General features: G+C 52.3%; 1 protein-coding gene across 2 annotated transcripts in view; it reads right to left on the bottom strand.

The window, feature by feature from the left end:
- Positions 1 to 16,687, bottom strand: part of arvcfb (ARVCF delta catenin family member b) — a 48,492-nt gene extending 31,805 nt beyond the window's left edge. For both annotated transcript variants that reach the window (XM_062451159.1, XM_062451160.1), the window contains exons 1-3: positions 16,529 to 16,687; positions 10,639 to 11,264; positions 3,991 to 4,493 (exon numbers count right to left, since the gene is read on the bottom strand). In XM_062451159.1, coding sequence (XP_062307143.1) covers positions 3,991 to 4,493; positions 10,639 to 11,264; positions 16,529 to 16,654 — 1,255 coding nt within the window. In that variant the 5' untranslated portion in view covers positions 16,655 to 16,687. The remainder of the gene's footprint in view (positions 1 to 3,990; positions 4,494 to 10,638; positions 11,265 to 16,528) is intronic.
- Between the last annotated feature and the right edge of the window lie 694 nt (positions 16,688 to 17,381).

Here is a 17,381-nt window from a genome sequence, read left to right as displayed (position 1 = left end):
TTGATTAGCTCCAGCGCTAGGACATTAGCGTCACTCCATTAAGTCTCACAACGAGCAGCCAGCATGCCGCGACAAGCTAGCTGGGCTGTCCTCCATGCTAATGTTAGCTATAGCATTAAGCAATCATTCTGGCAAACTTTTCACTGTTGGTGAACACTGCAGCCCAAGACTAGGTTTCTTGTCAGATTTAGGTCTTAAGCTGGACCTGTAGGAACATTCATTTATTTTCTGTAAATGGGAAACAAAGGGGAAAGCTGTTGGAAACACATTTGGCTTTGGACAAGGTGAATGTTTCATCGAGCAGAATACAGAGAAGGCGCCTCAAATCCGTCTTGTGAAGAATGGAGATTTGCCCGAAAGGAGATTCATCCTCTATCGTTAGAGATAGATATCCTCCAATTCCTCAGGAAACTCCTCCAAACTTCAGATGTGTACGCACACGCTGACAGAGAGAGCAAGCCTCCACGCCTATCTTAACATGCCCTTCACTGTCGAACATTAGGGCTGACATATCGGTCAGGATAGCGCCTGTCCTTCAGCCCGCGTAGTTAAAGCTGTGTCTGGAGGACAAAGGCATGTCTTTGTACCGACGCCTCCATACATCACACTCGCAGCCCCACTGTTGTTTGGTGACCTTTTTTTTAAAACATTTAGTCATTTAGCAGACGCTCTTATCCAGAGCGACTTACAGTACGTACAGGGACATTCCCCCGAGGCAAGTAGGGTGAAGTGCCTTGCCCAAGGACACGTCATTTGCACAGCCAGGAATCGAACCGGCAACCTCTGATTAACAGCCCGATTCCCTAACCGCTCAGCCATCTGACCCCCTGACCTTCCTGCCCCTGACTAGGATCTCATGTTTCCGAGCAGTGTGTCCAAACTACCATAACTCCATCATATCTGTATATGATACATCTGATATGTATCGTTTACATGGCCTGTTTATGTATACAGTACATGTTTCCTATTTCCATGACTGTCAGCATATACAATGCATACTGTAAGCGCTACGCTGTTCCAACGAGGCCCTTCTGATCCTCAAAAATCAAATCAAAATGTATTTGGATAGCCATTTTTACACGCAAGCATGTCACAAAGGGCTTCACATACGCCCAAGAAAAAAGAAAAAAAGAAAAAGAAAATCCTCTACTTTATGCTATCTCAATGTAGCTTAGGATAAACATGTAATGCCATGTATCTATCCGTAGCTTGCTCCACCTGGAAACATTGTACAGCTTTGGTGTTTGGGCTGGGTTCCTGTTATGTACGTTCCATCGTCACATCTACAGGTGCCCCACAAGCCGAGGAGCTGCGTCGCGTTTCCCGAAGGAGTCATACCAGACCCCCCCTCCTCTCTTTTGAATCCCTCTCTTCCTCCCCAACTCATGCTCTGGCTCTATGCCCGCGCTGTGTGTGTGCGTGTGCGTGCGTGTGGCTCTGGGCTCCTAATTCAATTTCCTGAGCTCTGCGGCTACAGATGTGGACGCTCCATCAAGGGCCGCTCACTTAGGCCGGCCCATTACCGCTGGCCCCCCCCCCCCCCCAGCCCCAACCCTGCCACCTCAACCCATCCATCATGTGCAGGCAGACAAACAAGGGAGGGAGAGAGAGGGAGGGAGGGAGAGACGAAGGGAGAGAGTGATGGAGGAAGGGAGAGGAACAGGGAGGGAGAGAGAGGGATGGCATGCAGGGAGAGAGAGAAGGATAAGAGGGAGAGAGAGATGGAGGGTAAGGAAGAGAGATGAAGGGAGGGAGAGAGAGATGGAGGGTAAGGGAGAGAAATGAAGGGAGGGAGAGAGAGACGGATGGTAAAGGAGAGAGATGAAGGGAGGGAGAGAGATGGAGGGTAAGGGAGAGAAATGAAGGGAGGGAGAGAGAGATGGATGGTAAAGGAGAGAGATAAAGGGAGGGGGAGGGAGAGAGATGAAGGGAGGGAGAGAGAGATGGGGGGTAAGGGAGAGAGATGGAGGGAAAGAGAAAGAGATGGAGAGAGAGAGAAGGAGGGAGAAAGAGAGTGTATGCTATTAGCTATGCAGCCGTAACTCTCTCTGCAGATGTATTAGAGGCAGACATCTGGGCTGAGATGAGGATGAAGGGAGGGGAGGGGGTGGGGTGTGGGGAGGGGGTGGTGGTCTTAGCAGGAAGGCAGGTGTAGCTGGCCTATACTGACCGGTCTTACAGAGACTGAGTGTGTGTGTTCTAGGGGATTTTAGGGAGTGTAGACAGCTCCTGTTTAATTGCCTTTCCTCCAACCGACCCAGCTTGTGCAGGGTACATCCAAACGTTAAGCTTGAACATTTCCCCCACCACCACCACCACTCACCACCTTGACTATCTCCCCAGCCCTGTGCTTGCTGGAGAACCCCCCGGCCCAGGGTCTGATAGGAAGGAAAGCGAAACGGGGAGAGAGAACAAGCTCCAGAACTAATAACCGCTTCTTGCATGTGGGACGGCGAAACCATCTGGCTCCTTTCACGTCGAGCTTTTCCTTGCAGAAAGCGAGACTCGCTGCGGTTTTAGGAACAGCACAACACAAGTCCTTTAAAACGCACGCGGCCAACTCGAAACAGTCTATTTTTAAAAGCCAGCAATTATATTTAATTGTAGAAAAACACAGTTTAGAGGCTGCAGACCTGCGCTGGAAGCACAGGCCATTGTGATGGGGTTGTTTTCCTAGACCCAGCAGCACTGGCCGCTCCAGGCAGGAGGGAGGGTAAATGTTATTTTCTCTCTACGGTATATCTTATTTCTATTTCTCTCCTATACAATTGACTGTATATGCAGTCAATTCAAACAAATGAAAGTATAAAAAGATGTGTCTAAATATACCCATAATGCAGTGTACTGCACTATATATTTGTGTGTATTTATTTTATATTATATATATATATAATGTGTGAGAGAGAGAGAAACAGAGAGAGAAACTGTATATGAGGGTATCTATAAAAGAAGTCAGAGAGAGAAGTTGTCTCTCCTCCCCAGGGCTGTGCTAGGAGGTTATTTTTAGCGGCGATTGAGAGTGAAGTTGTGCTGTATGGGCCATCAGTTGTTTACTGGCACACATATCCCTCACTGCGACATCTCTCTCAGAGGCAGCCTCCTTGTACGCACACACACACACACACACAATCCAGCTCTGCTTCTCAGCGTATTCAACGGGAGAGCCGCGGAAGGGAGGCCTGTCGGAAAGCAAACACCACGTTGCGGCGGCGAGGTGAAAGGTCACGTCTCTCCAGCCTACTGGGGGGATCTGTGGAGTGAAGAGTCTGGCCTGTCCAAAAAGGGACCCCTAACCCACTCCCAGCTTACCAGCATGTTGACCGAATATGTGTCGGGTCAGACCAGTTGTGTGAGGATTAGCGAGGCGGGAGAGAGACGAGCCATTGTGATCCCTCGCTGACATTTAGCAGGTCGGGACCACGCCCCAGACCGAAGGTATTATAACGCTGGCCTGGTTTGGACCCTAACCCTTGCCCTGCGCCAAGCTCAGACGGAAGAGTACAGATTACAGCCCGCCAGATTACACTGACAGCACGCCCTCACAGACAACACAGAGGATAGAATGTACACTGTTTGTGTGTCGCTTAGATAAAAGCGTCTGCTAAATGAAGGAAATGTAAAAATGCAACCGTCCCGTTCACAGAGTCACCATCAGGGTTCCTTCCCTGATGGGAAAGTAAAAAGGTTCTCGTTTACCTTTTACATTTTGAAGTCCAACCAAAATGTTCAATAAATAAACACCCACTAATGTATTAAAACATATTTAGAATAAAACATGGTCATTATAAAACTCAACCGATGTACAAACACAGTGTTTTGTGATGTATCCACAAGTACAGTAGACCAGTAGAAACTAAACTCTGGGTGAAGCCACAAGCGGCCCTAGCTCTATCCTTAGACTTGGCCCTAGCCCTCGGCCACACTGTGGGTGGAGCCACCAGCCTCGCTTCCTGTCATTAAACCCCAGCAGGCCTCCAGACTCCCCCTCACCTGTGATGAGTTCTCGGACCTCCATGTCATTGGTCTTCCTCAGCAGACGGATCAGGGCGGGGATGCCGTCGCAGTTCTTGATGGCCACCTTGTTGTCGTGGTCCTTCCCGTAGGAGATGTTCCTCAGCGCCCCGCAGGCCTTGCGGTGGACCTCGGCCTTGGGGTGGTCCAGCAGGCCGGCCAGGGCGGGGATGCCCTTCAGCTGGCGCACGTCCTTCTTGATCTTGTCGTTCTCGTAGCACAGGTGCTGCAGATAGGCGGCGGCGTTGGACTTGACCGGGTCGATGGGGTGGCCCAGCATGGCGATGACCTCGGGCAGGTCGGGGTCGCGCCAGCGCGGGTCCTTGCGGATGCTGTCGATGGAGGGCGAGCGCCGGCCGCCCATGCGGTCCAGGCTGGCCATGCTGCCGCGCTCGGGCTGGGCCAGGGGCGCCGGGTACATGCCGTGGATGTAGGGGTGGCGCTCGTCGATCAGCTCCGCCTCGATGGGGTCCTCGTACCCTCTGGGTGGGGAGAGAGGAGGGAGAGAGTGAGTGAGGGAGAGAGGGCGAGGGAAAGAGTAAGTGGGGAAAGGTAGAGTGTGAGTGAGAGAGGAAGAGAGAGAGAGAGAGAGAGAGAGAGAGAGAGCGAGAGAGAGAGGAGAGGAAAGGGAGAGGGAGGGAGAGAGAGAGAGGGAGAGGAGGGAGAGAGTGTGAGGGAGCAGGAGAAGGAGAGAGAGAGAGAGAGAGAGAGAGAGAGAGAGAGAGAGAGAGAGAGAGAGAGAGAGAGAGAGAGAGAGAGAGAGAGAGAGAGAGAGAGAGAGAGAGAAAGAGGGAGAGGGAGTGAGATATGGAGAGAGTCTAGCGGGATTTGTCGAGCTGAGGGATTACGGAGGGAGTCGGGGGGGAAATTCAAGGAAGGTGAGAAAGTGAGTGATGCAGGGAAACGGAGAGAGCTCGGCGAAGGGGTGAAGGAGAGGTGAAACCACGGGGGCGTGAGAGTAAACAGAGGAGAGGACAGACACGGGAGCTGGTCTGTCATTAGGCGCTCTGTCAGAGGAATAGTGCTTGTAAACAAACGCGCGCGCGCACGCAAGCCCGCTCCTAATTACGAACAGGGCCTGTCGGTTTACAGATGTATACATTCGTCTTATCACCTCGTGTTATTAACGATGTTGTTGGAGTTTACAGGGAAGGAAGAAGGGGAAAGGGAGGAGGAGGGGAGTCTGGAGAGAAGGAGAGGGAGGGAGGGAAAGGGAGGAGATAGAACGAGAGAGAGAGGGCGAGGGCCAACGGTAACCGGGGCTGACTACAAAGCCAAAGTCATCGGGGGAAATGAAACACTTCTGAGGTTTTCAAGACAGCACCAGGGGTTTGTGGAAGAGGGGGGGGGGGGAGGGGGGGGGGGGAGGGGGGGGGGGGTATGGCGTCACCCCCCCCCCCCCCCTCCCCCAGGATAGAGGAGAACAGAGAGAGCTCCAGAGCACCCAAGAGGAAGGTTCTTCTGAGCCCCACCTGCCCCCCAAGACCCGCTCTGGTCCCGGCACCAAAGACTATGCTAATGCTGCCTGTCTCTCTGGGACCAGGGCTGGCTCGGATAGCAGCGGCTTCATCTCTCACACACAGATGTAGCACAACTTCCACATTCTGGAGTATGTGTGTGTGTGTCACAAGCACCCTGGCATAGTAGACCTTTACGTACACAAACGTACGCACACGTACTACACACACACACACACACAAGTACACACCCACGCACTGTGAACGCACATGCTCACAAACAAGTACACACACATCCCTCACGTGTACGACACGTCTCTCTGCTCTGCAGAGGGGCTTCCTCTATCCTCACGTGGACCATAGAAGAAGAACCAGCTCCTCCTTGTCCTCCAATGGGGGATATGACACGCACGAGCGATCCCGTTAGCGAGATCCTGTTGTCGCACTGTCTCGTAACAGACTGCACCCGCACACTGTTGTTTTTTTTCTCCGTACGATGTTGCACTTGAAAGGTGATGATGCTGTTATTGTGGCCATCATCAGAATGATCTACTCTCGTGCTGCATCAGAACGATGTAGTCTTGTACCGGGTCACCAAGGTAACGGGGTAACCATGGCGTTGTAGGACGGGCGATATTGAGCCGGAAAGGCTTCTCTGCTTCCCCTACTCCTTGCTCTTGGCCCTTCCTTCCACTCAAGTGACAGGCAAGAGGACAGACAGGAAGTGGGAGATGGGGAAACCAATTATGCTAGTGCACCCTGTAGCATTCCCCCTCCCCCCCCCCACACACACACCAACTCAGAGAAGCTTGTTTACCACGGTTACATAAGGCCTGTTTCCCACCATTTATTTGATGTATGTATGGGTGCGACAAAATGGGTGCTAGCGAGAACTGCTCGCTATAAAGCTTGAACTTTAATGAGTTTTATGGTAATTACGTGTTGGAAAGGTCTTCCTGTGAATGTTGAATCTGGGCGCTATCTGGCAGGGCTGGGGAACATTACTGTGTGGGTTTGTGGTTGTTTTGGAAACGAGAGCCCCACCAACAGCTTTTACAGCACTGCTTTGCAACATTTAAGTGCAGAGTGGAATCAATACAAGATGAACAGGGAGAAATGCCTCCTGGCCCGGCATTGCAACATGACACTAACTCAGAAGATGGCTCTGTATTAATAATGATGGAGTACACAGGCTAAACCGTCAGCAGAGAATCTAAGAGGCGTTCAAACAGCAATGGCAAAAGCTTGTTCGCCGAAGTTAATGCAAAGAGAAACAAAACGTAGCGAAAGACCCTGCGAGGCTAACTGTACCGACATATCCGACCAACGCTGACACAAAGTGCTGACGTAGAATGACTTAGCGTTAGCCTAGCGGTGTGTGGGTGGAAGGTTGGCTATCTCAGCCCCGGCGGTCGTCACCGTGACCGTCCTTGTCCTTCTTAAACAGGTGTCTGCCATCCCAAAATAAGACCTCGACACGGTCTACTGGAGGAGGTCCCGTTGCGAACCCAAACATGCATTCCTCACAGCGGGTGGACGGCCTCAGAGGGGGAGGGTCCAACACCACCCCCACTGGGTCTGAGCGGCGTCGGAGGATCGCGGAGGGGAACGCCACAAGCCCCGGGCTCTGCTCCTGGTCAGAAGAGGGAAGGTCACTACAGCCAGACATCAAGACTGAGACTGCTGCTCTGAGGTCAGGAGGGAATTCTCCTCATCTGGCCTGGTGACGTGGAAAAAGACACGGTGTGTGTGTGTGTGTTGAAACACCCTGGCATCCAACAACACTTTCTCAACAATCTCAAACTCCAAGTGAAATTGGACCTGACACGTAAGTGGGGAAAGCAGTGACCCTCTGAAGGTAACGAGCGCCACACTATTACGCGACATCCCTATGAGGTGTATGCACCTACGCTGCATCCTCTCTCTCTCTGCAACACGCAACACACACACACACACACACACACACGGTACAGTGAAGAGATAGGACTCATGTCAACGATCTTGATCACATTTCCTTCCATACAATTGATGCTGAGGGCTCGGCAACCCGCCGCTGACTGAGTGATGGGAATGTCAGGATTTGCATTTAAATTGGCGCCATTGTGTGCGTAGGGGGATGCATTCACAGGATGTGAAAGGCCTCGCCGGACCTGCGGACATGACGCTCCAGCGATCATCACGGAGGCTCGCACTCGTGTTAATGGAGCCGCTAAAAGTCCTGCCAAGCTGTCCCTCCTCGCTGTGTGTGCGTGTCGGTGTGTTTGTGCATGTCCGTGTGTGTCTGTGTGTTTGTGCATGTCCGTGTGTGTCTGTGTGTTTGTGCATGTCCGTGTGTGTCTGTGTGTTTGTGCATGTCCGTGTGTGTCTGTGTGTCCACGTCTCAGTGTGTGTTACTGTCTCTGTGTTTCTGCGTACGCGCGCGTAGGCGTAGCCGGGACGCTCGACGCATATCTAATATGGCTTCTGAGAGACGTCCACCTCGCTATTTTCCCCTCTCGTCTTCTGTCAACGATCTTGATCACATTTCCTTCCATGTGGTCGTTAACCGTCTGCTACAGCAGTCTCTTGGAAGGACAGAAGCTGAAAGGATTAGCACGCTCGCGGAAGACATGTCCCCGTGTCTCATTTCAGAAAGGTTCCCACACGCCTGCAGTGTCTCACTGACTAGCCACACGACAGACTGCTTATTTGGAATCGTAAATTATGATATCATTGATTTGCGATTCACTTGAGGCCTGTCTCTGGGAAGAAAAATTCTAAGCAGGCAAAACATGTTTTTTTTTCTTCCTCTCTCTCTTTTTACTTTTAATTGCTTTGGTTGTTTTGATGTCATTATCTGTTTTTCACAAGTTGTGTTTATTTTTTGTTGTTGCTAGATTGACAATGTTGTGAAGTTTCTCTTGTTGCCAAATGATAAGAAAACACAGGACTAGGAGATGAGAGAAGGAGAGAACAGGAGAAGAGAGGAGAGAAAGGGAGAGGGGAAGATAATAGAGGAAAGGAGAGGAGGGGAGAGGGGAAATCTACATGGCATGTGTGTTCCTTGGGCGCATCACTGTGGACCAGACTTCATTAGAACGCCCTCTCTATATTCCCCAATGAGAGGATGGAGGAGGAGGGGTGTGGGTGGGTGGGTGGTCTCTGGGGGTGTTAGTGGTGACCCGTGATTCCCTGTGTGTGCCACGGGCAGGTGGGCGGGTGGGCAGGTGCAGGGCGGGTCATCCGGGGAGGTAGCGGTCATTAGAAGATGGTCTCAGGACACCTCCATTGTCTAGCAGTGTTCAAAAGCCGATATTAATCATGCTGCCAAAGGCTGCATGTGCGCACAAACACACAGGCACGCACACACTCACACATACACACACACACACACACACACTCACACACACACACACAAGTAAGGCAAAGCAAGGGACAGAGTGAAAATAACAGGCAGGAGAGAACAGGTGGGAACACACACAAGGGCAGCCAGCAAACCTACGCAGACACACACACACACACACACAGTGTATTTAAAGCAGAGAGCTCTCATTTTCCCAGTAACAGCAGAACAATCGCCACAGCGACCTCACACGGGCCCGGCAAGCCATTTTGCGCTAAACATCTTAATTTTTCTCCGGCGCATAATTGAGGGTTTCCAAAGAGGCCAGACGATAAACCGCTTTAATTCGAACATTCATCACGGCAAACGCGGGTCCCGGTTCCGTGGGAGGTGCTAATGTGCGAGGGAGAGAGGCAGGAGCCAAGGGGCCCGGGAGAGGGATGATCCTCCACATTCTAAACAGAGAGAGAGGGTCCGGTCCCCATCCAGATAACGTCCTCCGAAAGAGAGAGCACGAACTGCGCTCGAGCCGTTCGATGTGTCTGCCTGACAGTGCCTGAGTGCGTGTGTGTGCGCGCGTGTGTTTGTGTTGACACATGTTCAAACGGCGCGAGTACAAATTGCCTGTCTCTCGGTCTCCCTCTCTCTAAACTCATCTTAGGCCTTTTGGAAAGTTATGTGTTTATGCGTGTGTGTGCGTTTGCGTGTGCGAAGAGGGAGCGTTCGAGAGCGTGTCTGTGCAGACGGAAGCTCTGATTAAACAGCACCTCCCTCCTCCAGACTAACCACAACATGTAAACACAGCTGCCTTTGAAATCAGCGAGAGGGTGGATGGGTGTGTGCGTGCGACCGTGAGTGAGGTTTGTGTGTGTGTCGTGTCGTGTGAGTGTACATGTGTGATTAAGGCTCCCGAAATGGAAACCCTGCACTGTCAACACGCTGCCACTTCTGCGCTTCGACATCACCTTTGAACTTCTTACATGACAGCAAAAACGAACATAAACCCATTTTCCTCTTGCCTCCCCTCCACCTCCCTTCCTCCGAATCCATCTCAGGGTCTTGGAGAGGTTCTCTCTGCTGTCTGCGTGCAGGAGAGGGTAGAGAGACGGCCCCGCTGGACTGTCAAGGGGAAAGTGATTGGGAGCCATTAGGAGGTGAGAGTCCATTTTGGGGTCTTTATTGCCGGCTAACAGGGTGGTTTCCTCGGCCAGAAGAAGCCAGGGGTTAGAGTTCCCTTGATAAAATGTTTCTTACTGACTAAGGACACTCTGTGGCCGAAACGTTTGAAATCAAACGTTTTCCATCGCTCTGTCTCCTTCCTTCCCCACACCACACTCCTCTTTTGAAATTATAATAATCTCCCTCCCTTCCTCTCCGTGTCCCTCTCTCGGCCATCCTCATGTCTTCTATCTCACCCGTCAAGCCTTCTCTCTCTTTTCTCTCTGACACAAACACGTGTTCCGCCATTTGCATGAAAATGGTCATCAAAGCTCCTCGTTTCCGGCCCGCCTGTAGAAATGACTCACTCAGAAAATGCATCTGTTTACACATGTAGGCTAACGGACCACTGCCAGACCCATATCTGGCGGGAAAACAAGAATATGTCTTATTCACGCGACCGTCTCTCAAGCAAGCTACATCCATTGAGCTTTTTCCTGTCGACCGGGCCATCTAGACGCGAAACCAACCCCAGACAGAGTCACATCGAGTCCCATACATCCTAACCCCCGTATCCCACTGTCGTGTAAAATCTTGTTCTCCTGTCGTGCGAAATATTCTAAGTATTGAAGGGGTGAAATTATTCTAAGTCTCGAAGTGTGGTATAATCCCTCCCCCTGGCCCCCTCACCTGCCGCGCGGCCCGTCGCGGAGCGGCTCCCGCAAGGTGCGCCCGCGGTTGGCGCCCAGCGTGCGGCGGTTGGCCGTGGAGTAGTCGGGCTCCAGCTCGTACGGCTCCTCCTCCTCGGGGCCCAGGCTGCGCCGGTCGTCCTCCAGGCCGTAGGGCTCCGCCTGGAAGCGCTCGGGCTGCGAGCGGTTCAGGTCCACGCTGCTGGTGCCCATGGGCACCTGGGGCTGCGCCACGTGGCCGTAGTCGTCCTTCCGGATGGGGAGGGTGTAGCTGTTCTCCGGGCGGTAGCTGTTGGGCAGGTAGGGGTAGCGGGGCGGGCGGAAGTTGACGCCGCGCGACAGGCTCCCGTAGTTCTCCGTCACGTCGCCGTAGCCGTCGTGCAGGCCGTAGTGGCGGCCGTACTCGGCCTCGCTGTACGAGTCGTTGTAGTTGTTGTAGGAGCGCGTCAGCGTGGACGTGGCCTGCGGGGTGATGTAGCGCTCGCCGCCGTTCTTGGCGTAGCGCCGGTCGATGGAGTCGGTGTAGCTGCCCAGCGGGGACGAGCCCTCGGGTAGGGGGAGTCCGTCCGGGCCCAGCGGAACCTGCCGGACCGTCCGGGTGGTCACCGTCTTCACCATCTTGGTCACCTGGAGAGAGAGGGAGATGAACACGACGCCAGTCAGACAGGCACAGTGGAGGCTATCTTGACTCGTCTCCTGACGACAGCTTCCTCTCCTTATGTGTAGGCTGCTATGAACTGACAAGTACATATTTTAAACGATTGGCGTTCGAAAGCTGTGTGACAACTGCATGGGGACAAGGTGGGAGCCAGCCTAACGTGAGGAGAATTCGGACACATGATACCGCGATGTTCAGGTGTCACACACACACACACTCGCACACATTTACACTCACACACACTGTCACGGCCAGAGTGAGATGTGGTCGTGGCTGACACCAGTCCAGGGATGCATCTGAGTGGACCGGGCAGGCCAATGGGACAGAGGCTGAGTACAATCTATATTGCTCTATAAAACGGCTGGGCCACTGGATTCATAAAAGTTCCTATTCATTTGTTATTTATCTCGATCCATTGAAAAGCCATGCATTCTGAAACCCGGTTGGCCTGACAGTGTGGTTGGTTCTGTTCATATATGTGGTGAGTTGGAGTCTCATGTGAGGAGAAAAGAAGCAGCTGTGGTATTAGTTTCTGGGGAGCAGATAGAAGGTGGGTCAGCAGGATTTGGAGGCCATGTTTTTCAGATCTGGGACCGGGCGCTCAGAGGAACAAGGCAGAACCTGGAAAGGACCTTCATGGAAGATCAGTACCCCATCATCTGGCTCTTTCATTTCTGTTTCTTTCTTGCTTTCTTTCTTTCATTTTTCTTTCTTTCTCTTTCTAACTTTCTGTCTGTTTGTCTGTCTGCTGTCTGTCTGTCTGTCTGTCTGTCTGTCTGTCTTACAGGCTGGTTATAGTGTTCAGACTGCATCTCTTCTCCTCAGGTCTACTAACCGCGGCTGCCGAAACCAATTTGCTGCCCAGTGACTCACGCCGGGGCCTTCATTTTGCACGCAGCCATAACTTCATCTTCACGACTAATGAGGTTGATGAAAATGTACCGCCGCTGTGGAGGGTGTGTGTGTGTGTGTGTGTGTGTGTGTGAGTCCGAGGGGATTCGACCGTGGCCGGCGAGGCGAACGCAGCTTGCTCCTGCCGACGAGGGGCAGACACGCCCCGTAAAAACCCTCTCAACTCTCCTCACCCTGTTTGACCATTTCAAGACTTAAATGCGTTAATACATTGAATGTGGCATCCTCACTTCCTCGTCAGAAAGACAATTCAGATAAGGAAAGGCATGAAATCATTTTCCGTAATCACAATGAAGCATGAGCCGTCGCTATAAGGGTGTGAGATATTAAAAAGCACACAGAGGTAGTTAAGGCGTTGTCCTTATTAAATTACCCAGATTAATGTGAGAGGAATCTCAGACTTGATTACCACAAAGGTCCCATTAAAGTTTGTTGTGATTAAACTTTTGTTGTGAGCCTATTTAAAGGAAATAAACTATTTCCAGAACACACATTTTCATTTCCGCTTTGCTGATAATTACAGTGAGAGTGTGTGTGGAGCTCACTTCTCCATTACTAGAAGCTCTGTGGGTCACACACCTCACCAGCAAGAAGCACCCCACTGCCTGGAACTCGCATGATAATCAAGACGTTCATGTTGAAAATAAACCACCACTTTTGTCTGATTCTCAAGCCTAATAAAAACAGCTGGAGGTCCAGCCACCAGAGCTAAAAATAACAGACTTCAATGAGTGTCTCTGCTGCTTGGTTAGGGGGCTCGGGTTAGAGTTGGGAGGGGTGGGGTGGGGGGGTTCTTTTTGTTGTTGGGGGGGTGGGGGTAGTTGGGCTAGGGTTGGAAGACAGAGTCAGGCAAGGCGACCACCACACCCCAGGAAGACCTGCCAGGACTTGGGAGGTGGCAGGTGGCGGGGGGCTGGGGGCGTGGGGCTGGGAAGTGGAGGGGGAGCAGGGGCTGTGAGGGGTAGGAGGGGGCAGGGGCTGGGGGCTGGGGAAAGGGAGAAGTAAACTCAGGGACTGAGGAGGGAGGGAGAGCAGGGCGTATCAACCATCCCCGTCCATATCCTCCTCTTTTGACCAGCACAGGTTCCACGCAGGTTGAAAAATCTGATCTCCTCCACAACCCTCCAGTCTGTCTTACATGTGGCTGTCCACCAGACCCTGGGAGAGAGTGGATTAGACAGCTGTGAACCAGTCTCCAACCCCTGACATCCAGATCGGGCTTGTTCCAGCATCTTCCTCAGGGGGTTGGGCTGGCTGTGATGGGAGGCACCATCAGACAGGTTGCAAACACACTTTGATCGCCAGGGAAGATCACAGCATGACAAACAAGCTGTAGAAGGGAGCAGAGGGATTCCTAAACTGGCCTGACTAGAACTAACTGATAGTAAATTGAAAGGGAATCTCTAAACACGGGTGTGTGTGTGTGTGTGTGTGTGTGCCTTTGAGACGATGTGTATGTGTGTGTGCCCATGTAACTGAGCATTCTTGTGTGTCTGCGTACATTTGTGTGTATGTGTTTCTCTCTGTGTCTGTGTGTGTGTGTGTGTGTGTTAGTGTATGTGTGTGTGACAAGTGGGTGGCTAGGAGAACACACACACTAACCAGCCAGTGTTTACTAACCCTCAGTTAGACTTTTTAAAGGGGTGGACAGGCGTCACCCTCAGACTTTATGGAGCTAGTAAGAGTTTCACAATCTGTGACATTCCCTTCCACAGTGAACTGAAGCTGATACACCAGCTGGGGTTAGAGGGGAGGGTTAGGGAGGAGGAGGAGGAGGAGGAGGATGAGGAGGGAGAGGAGGAGGAGGAGGAGGAGGAGGAGGAGGAGGAGGATGAGGAGGGAGAGGAGGAGGAGGAGGAGGAGGAGGAGGAGGAGGAGGAGGAGGAGGAGGAGGGAGAGGAGGAGGAGGAGGAGGAGGAGGAGGAGGGGGAGGAGGAGGAGGAGGAGGAGGAGGGAGAGGAGGAGGAGGAGGAGGAGGAGGAGGAGGAGGAGGAGGAGGAGGGAGAGGAGGAGGAGGAGGAGGAGGAGGAGGAGGAGGAGGAGGAGGAGGAGGAGGGGGAGGAGGAGGAGGAGGAGGAGGAGGGAGAGGAGGAGGAGGAGGAGGAGGAGGAGGAGGAGGAGGGGGAGGAGGAGGAGGAGGAGGAGGGAGAGGAGGAGGACGAGGAGGGAGAGGAGGAAAATGAGGACGAGGAGGGGAAAGGAGGGAGAGGAGGAGGAGGGGAGGGAGGGAGGGAAAGGGGTTCAAGCCCAACAACAAGCCAGAAATGTGGATCCTTTACTGGTTCTGTCTCCGAGGAACAGGAGGCTGGCGGGATTGGACCCCAAACAGGTCTCCTTCACCACCAGTGAGTGGAAGGTGTGGTGGGTGACCTTCGCCCCCTGAAGTCAAGGGATCACGGATGGAGATTAAACGCACTGAAAATCCCTGAGAAGTGGAACTGGTGCGGTAGTATTGCTTAACACACCCATCCGTGGACTAGAAAGCAACCAGCAGAATCATTCATGTTGTCTAATAGCAGAACAAAGAGAGATGAATAACCTATATCAAAGATAGGATGTAGTCCCAGTATGGTGTCAAGCTTGGCTTCAGAACACTGAAGAAGGCCTATCGAAGTCTTGCGTTCTGGGGCTTGTTTATCTGGGATTTCAATGTGTGTGTGTGGTCTACCTTAGTTCTTTTTTACCTTCCACCCAGACTGTTTATATTGTTTTAATTGTGCTTCTGTAAAGAGCAGAGTGTCGTGCCAGAGTGGAGATGGAGGGTGTCCAAGGGAAATCTGTGTGTTGGGACTCTTAACTGACACACACACAAACAAACACACACACTCGCCTCACAAACGTGCGTACACTCGCCACACACACACACACACACACTCACCACATAGACACGTGCACACACACACACTCACCACATAGACACGTGCACACACACACACACTCACTCACCACATAGACACGTGCACACACACACACACACACACACACTCATGGCCTTCTTAGCCATTCCCGTCATGGAGAGCTGGACCACTCAGATAGCCTCGAGGGCCAATCCGTATTAATTCACAGACCCGCTTTCTGGTTTGTTTCAGTGTGTTGGCTCCTGATACTGCTGCAACCAACTGCCGGAGCTCCAGATGAATGTGTTTAGCATTAAACAAAATATGGTGCCCCCCCCCATCCATCCAACCACCACCACCCCACCCCACTCCCCTCCTCCGCCCTTTAGATCAAGGAGAGAGAGACAGAGAGAGAGAGAGAGCGAGAGAGACGGAGAGAGAGAGAGAGAGAGAGAGAGAGAGAGAGACGGGTGTGGACAGACGTAGATAAAGGTAGGAGGGGGGGGGGTCGGTGGAGAGGGAGGAGAGCGAGAGGTGAGGTGAGTCGGCTGAGCGGAGAGGACGTCTGCTTTGTTTACTTCTGCGTTTGCCGTCAGAGTGCAGAAGTGAAGCAGCCATGAGGTCTCTGAACCCAGTTTAATCCTCGTTTCCCTTCAAAATGACTTCCAGAGTGCGTACCATCTCTGTGGAGTCAAGTGTCCTTAACGCCAACACTCACTCTACCCTAAGTAGCCCAGATTAGGGTTTTATACTGCTTTACTTGTTATTTGTGTGTGTGTGGGTGTGTGTGTGTGTGTGTCCGATCCCCTTTAGTAAATCGGCTGCAGGGCTCCCGAAGGAGAAGCACGCAAGGACACACACACACACACACACAGTTAGACAGAAGGATTAACTGGGCTTTTTTTAATTACAGACTCAGGGTCTTCAGTGTGCCAGCTCTACCCTGGGCTCTGCCTGGGAGAAGCCAGCCCTTCAGAGAGAGGATCTCTGCTTCCCCTGTAACACATTGCGAACCGAGAAACTGGAAGACCAGCGAAGGGGGGAAAAATTGCGGCCGACCGAAAGGGGTGAATCAAAGCAGGGAGGCCTGGATGTGGCGTACGTACAGGAGCTCAGGCCTGGAGGGGGTGAGCTTGTGATGCCGAGAGGAGCACAGATAATGGGGCTGAGAGGTGCGCGCGCGCATAATGTGGGCACACACACACACGAGATGGCGGCGTGAGTGGAAGGGGGGGAAAAAAGGAGAGGGGAATTGGTTCAACTCACCTTTATGTTAGCTGACATGTCCTTTCATAGAAACGACAAAACAAAAATAGAACCCGATAAGGACAAAGGGCTCCCCCAAGAGTGGCAACATAAAACACAACCCCCTCCCCCGCCCCCTTCCCCCCCGCTCCACCGGGGAGAACCCCAGGACAAGACGTCAACAAGCAACAACAACAACAAAAAAACTCAAAACCTCCTTCGCCCTCTGGCTAGGCTACCTTGGTTTCCGTGCGTCGGGTGGTGCCGTCGTCGGAGGTTACCACGGAGACGTGGGAGGTGGGGGTGCCGGGGTCCTCCTCGATGGTGACCGTCTCCTCCACCACCTCTTGGGGCTCCTGCATCATGGCCAGAGACGTCTGGTTACTGGGGCTCTGCTCCTGGAGAGAGGGAGGGGGGGAGGGAGGGAGGGAGGGAGGGAGGAGAGAGTTAGCACATTAGACAAAGCGTAAACATTGATTGGAAACCAGTAAATACATATCATACACTCATATCATACACACACACTTGAGCTCTCAAACGCTCCAGGCTCAGCATGTCCAGTATGTACGGTATCGTACCCTCGAGCCACTGTTCAAATGCTGCACAAGCTCTGCACCTGAGATAGACAGAACACGGTCCTGTATGCACAGTCCTGAATGTGGGCTCTCTTGCAGGACGGAGCGTGAGTGAGGATGCTCGCTGACGGCTGAAAGAGCCAGATGGAAAATGAGATACAGCCGCTTTTAAAAGATAACAAAACCTGAAGGGGCCGTCAGGAACATCGAATGGGATTTCGATTTCATGGCGTCCATTGATTTGAGCGTGTGAGTTGAAGATGAAGGCGAAGATCCTATTAGGGCCCCATCACATATTTGGCGTATTTGTGTGCGGCTGCGAACTGTATGAGGCTGTGTGTGTGTGTGTGTGTAGTGTGTCTGTGTGTCTATACTGTACACAGTGTACAGTATGCGTGAGAGAACTGCAGTTCCTGTTGGGTGAGGCTCCACCCATGTAATGAAGGGGAGGAAGGAAGGCGTTTAGGAAGGGATTTAGGGCAATCATTGGTAACCAAAACAATATTCTAGAAACGAG

This window comes from Osmerus eperlanus, chromosome 25, assembly GCF_963692335.1.
Source record: "Osmerus eperlanus chromosome 25, fOsmEpe2.1, whole genome shotgun sequence".
In the NCBI taxonomy this organism is placed as follows: domain Eukaryota; kingdom Metazoa; phylum Chordata; class Actinopteri; order Osmeriformes; family Osmeridae; genus Osmerus; species Osmerus eperlanus.
The sequence above is the reverse complement of the archived record's forward strand: the minus strand, read 5'-3'. Positions and strand labels throughout refer to the sequence as shown.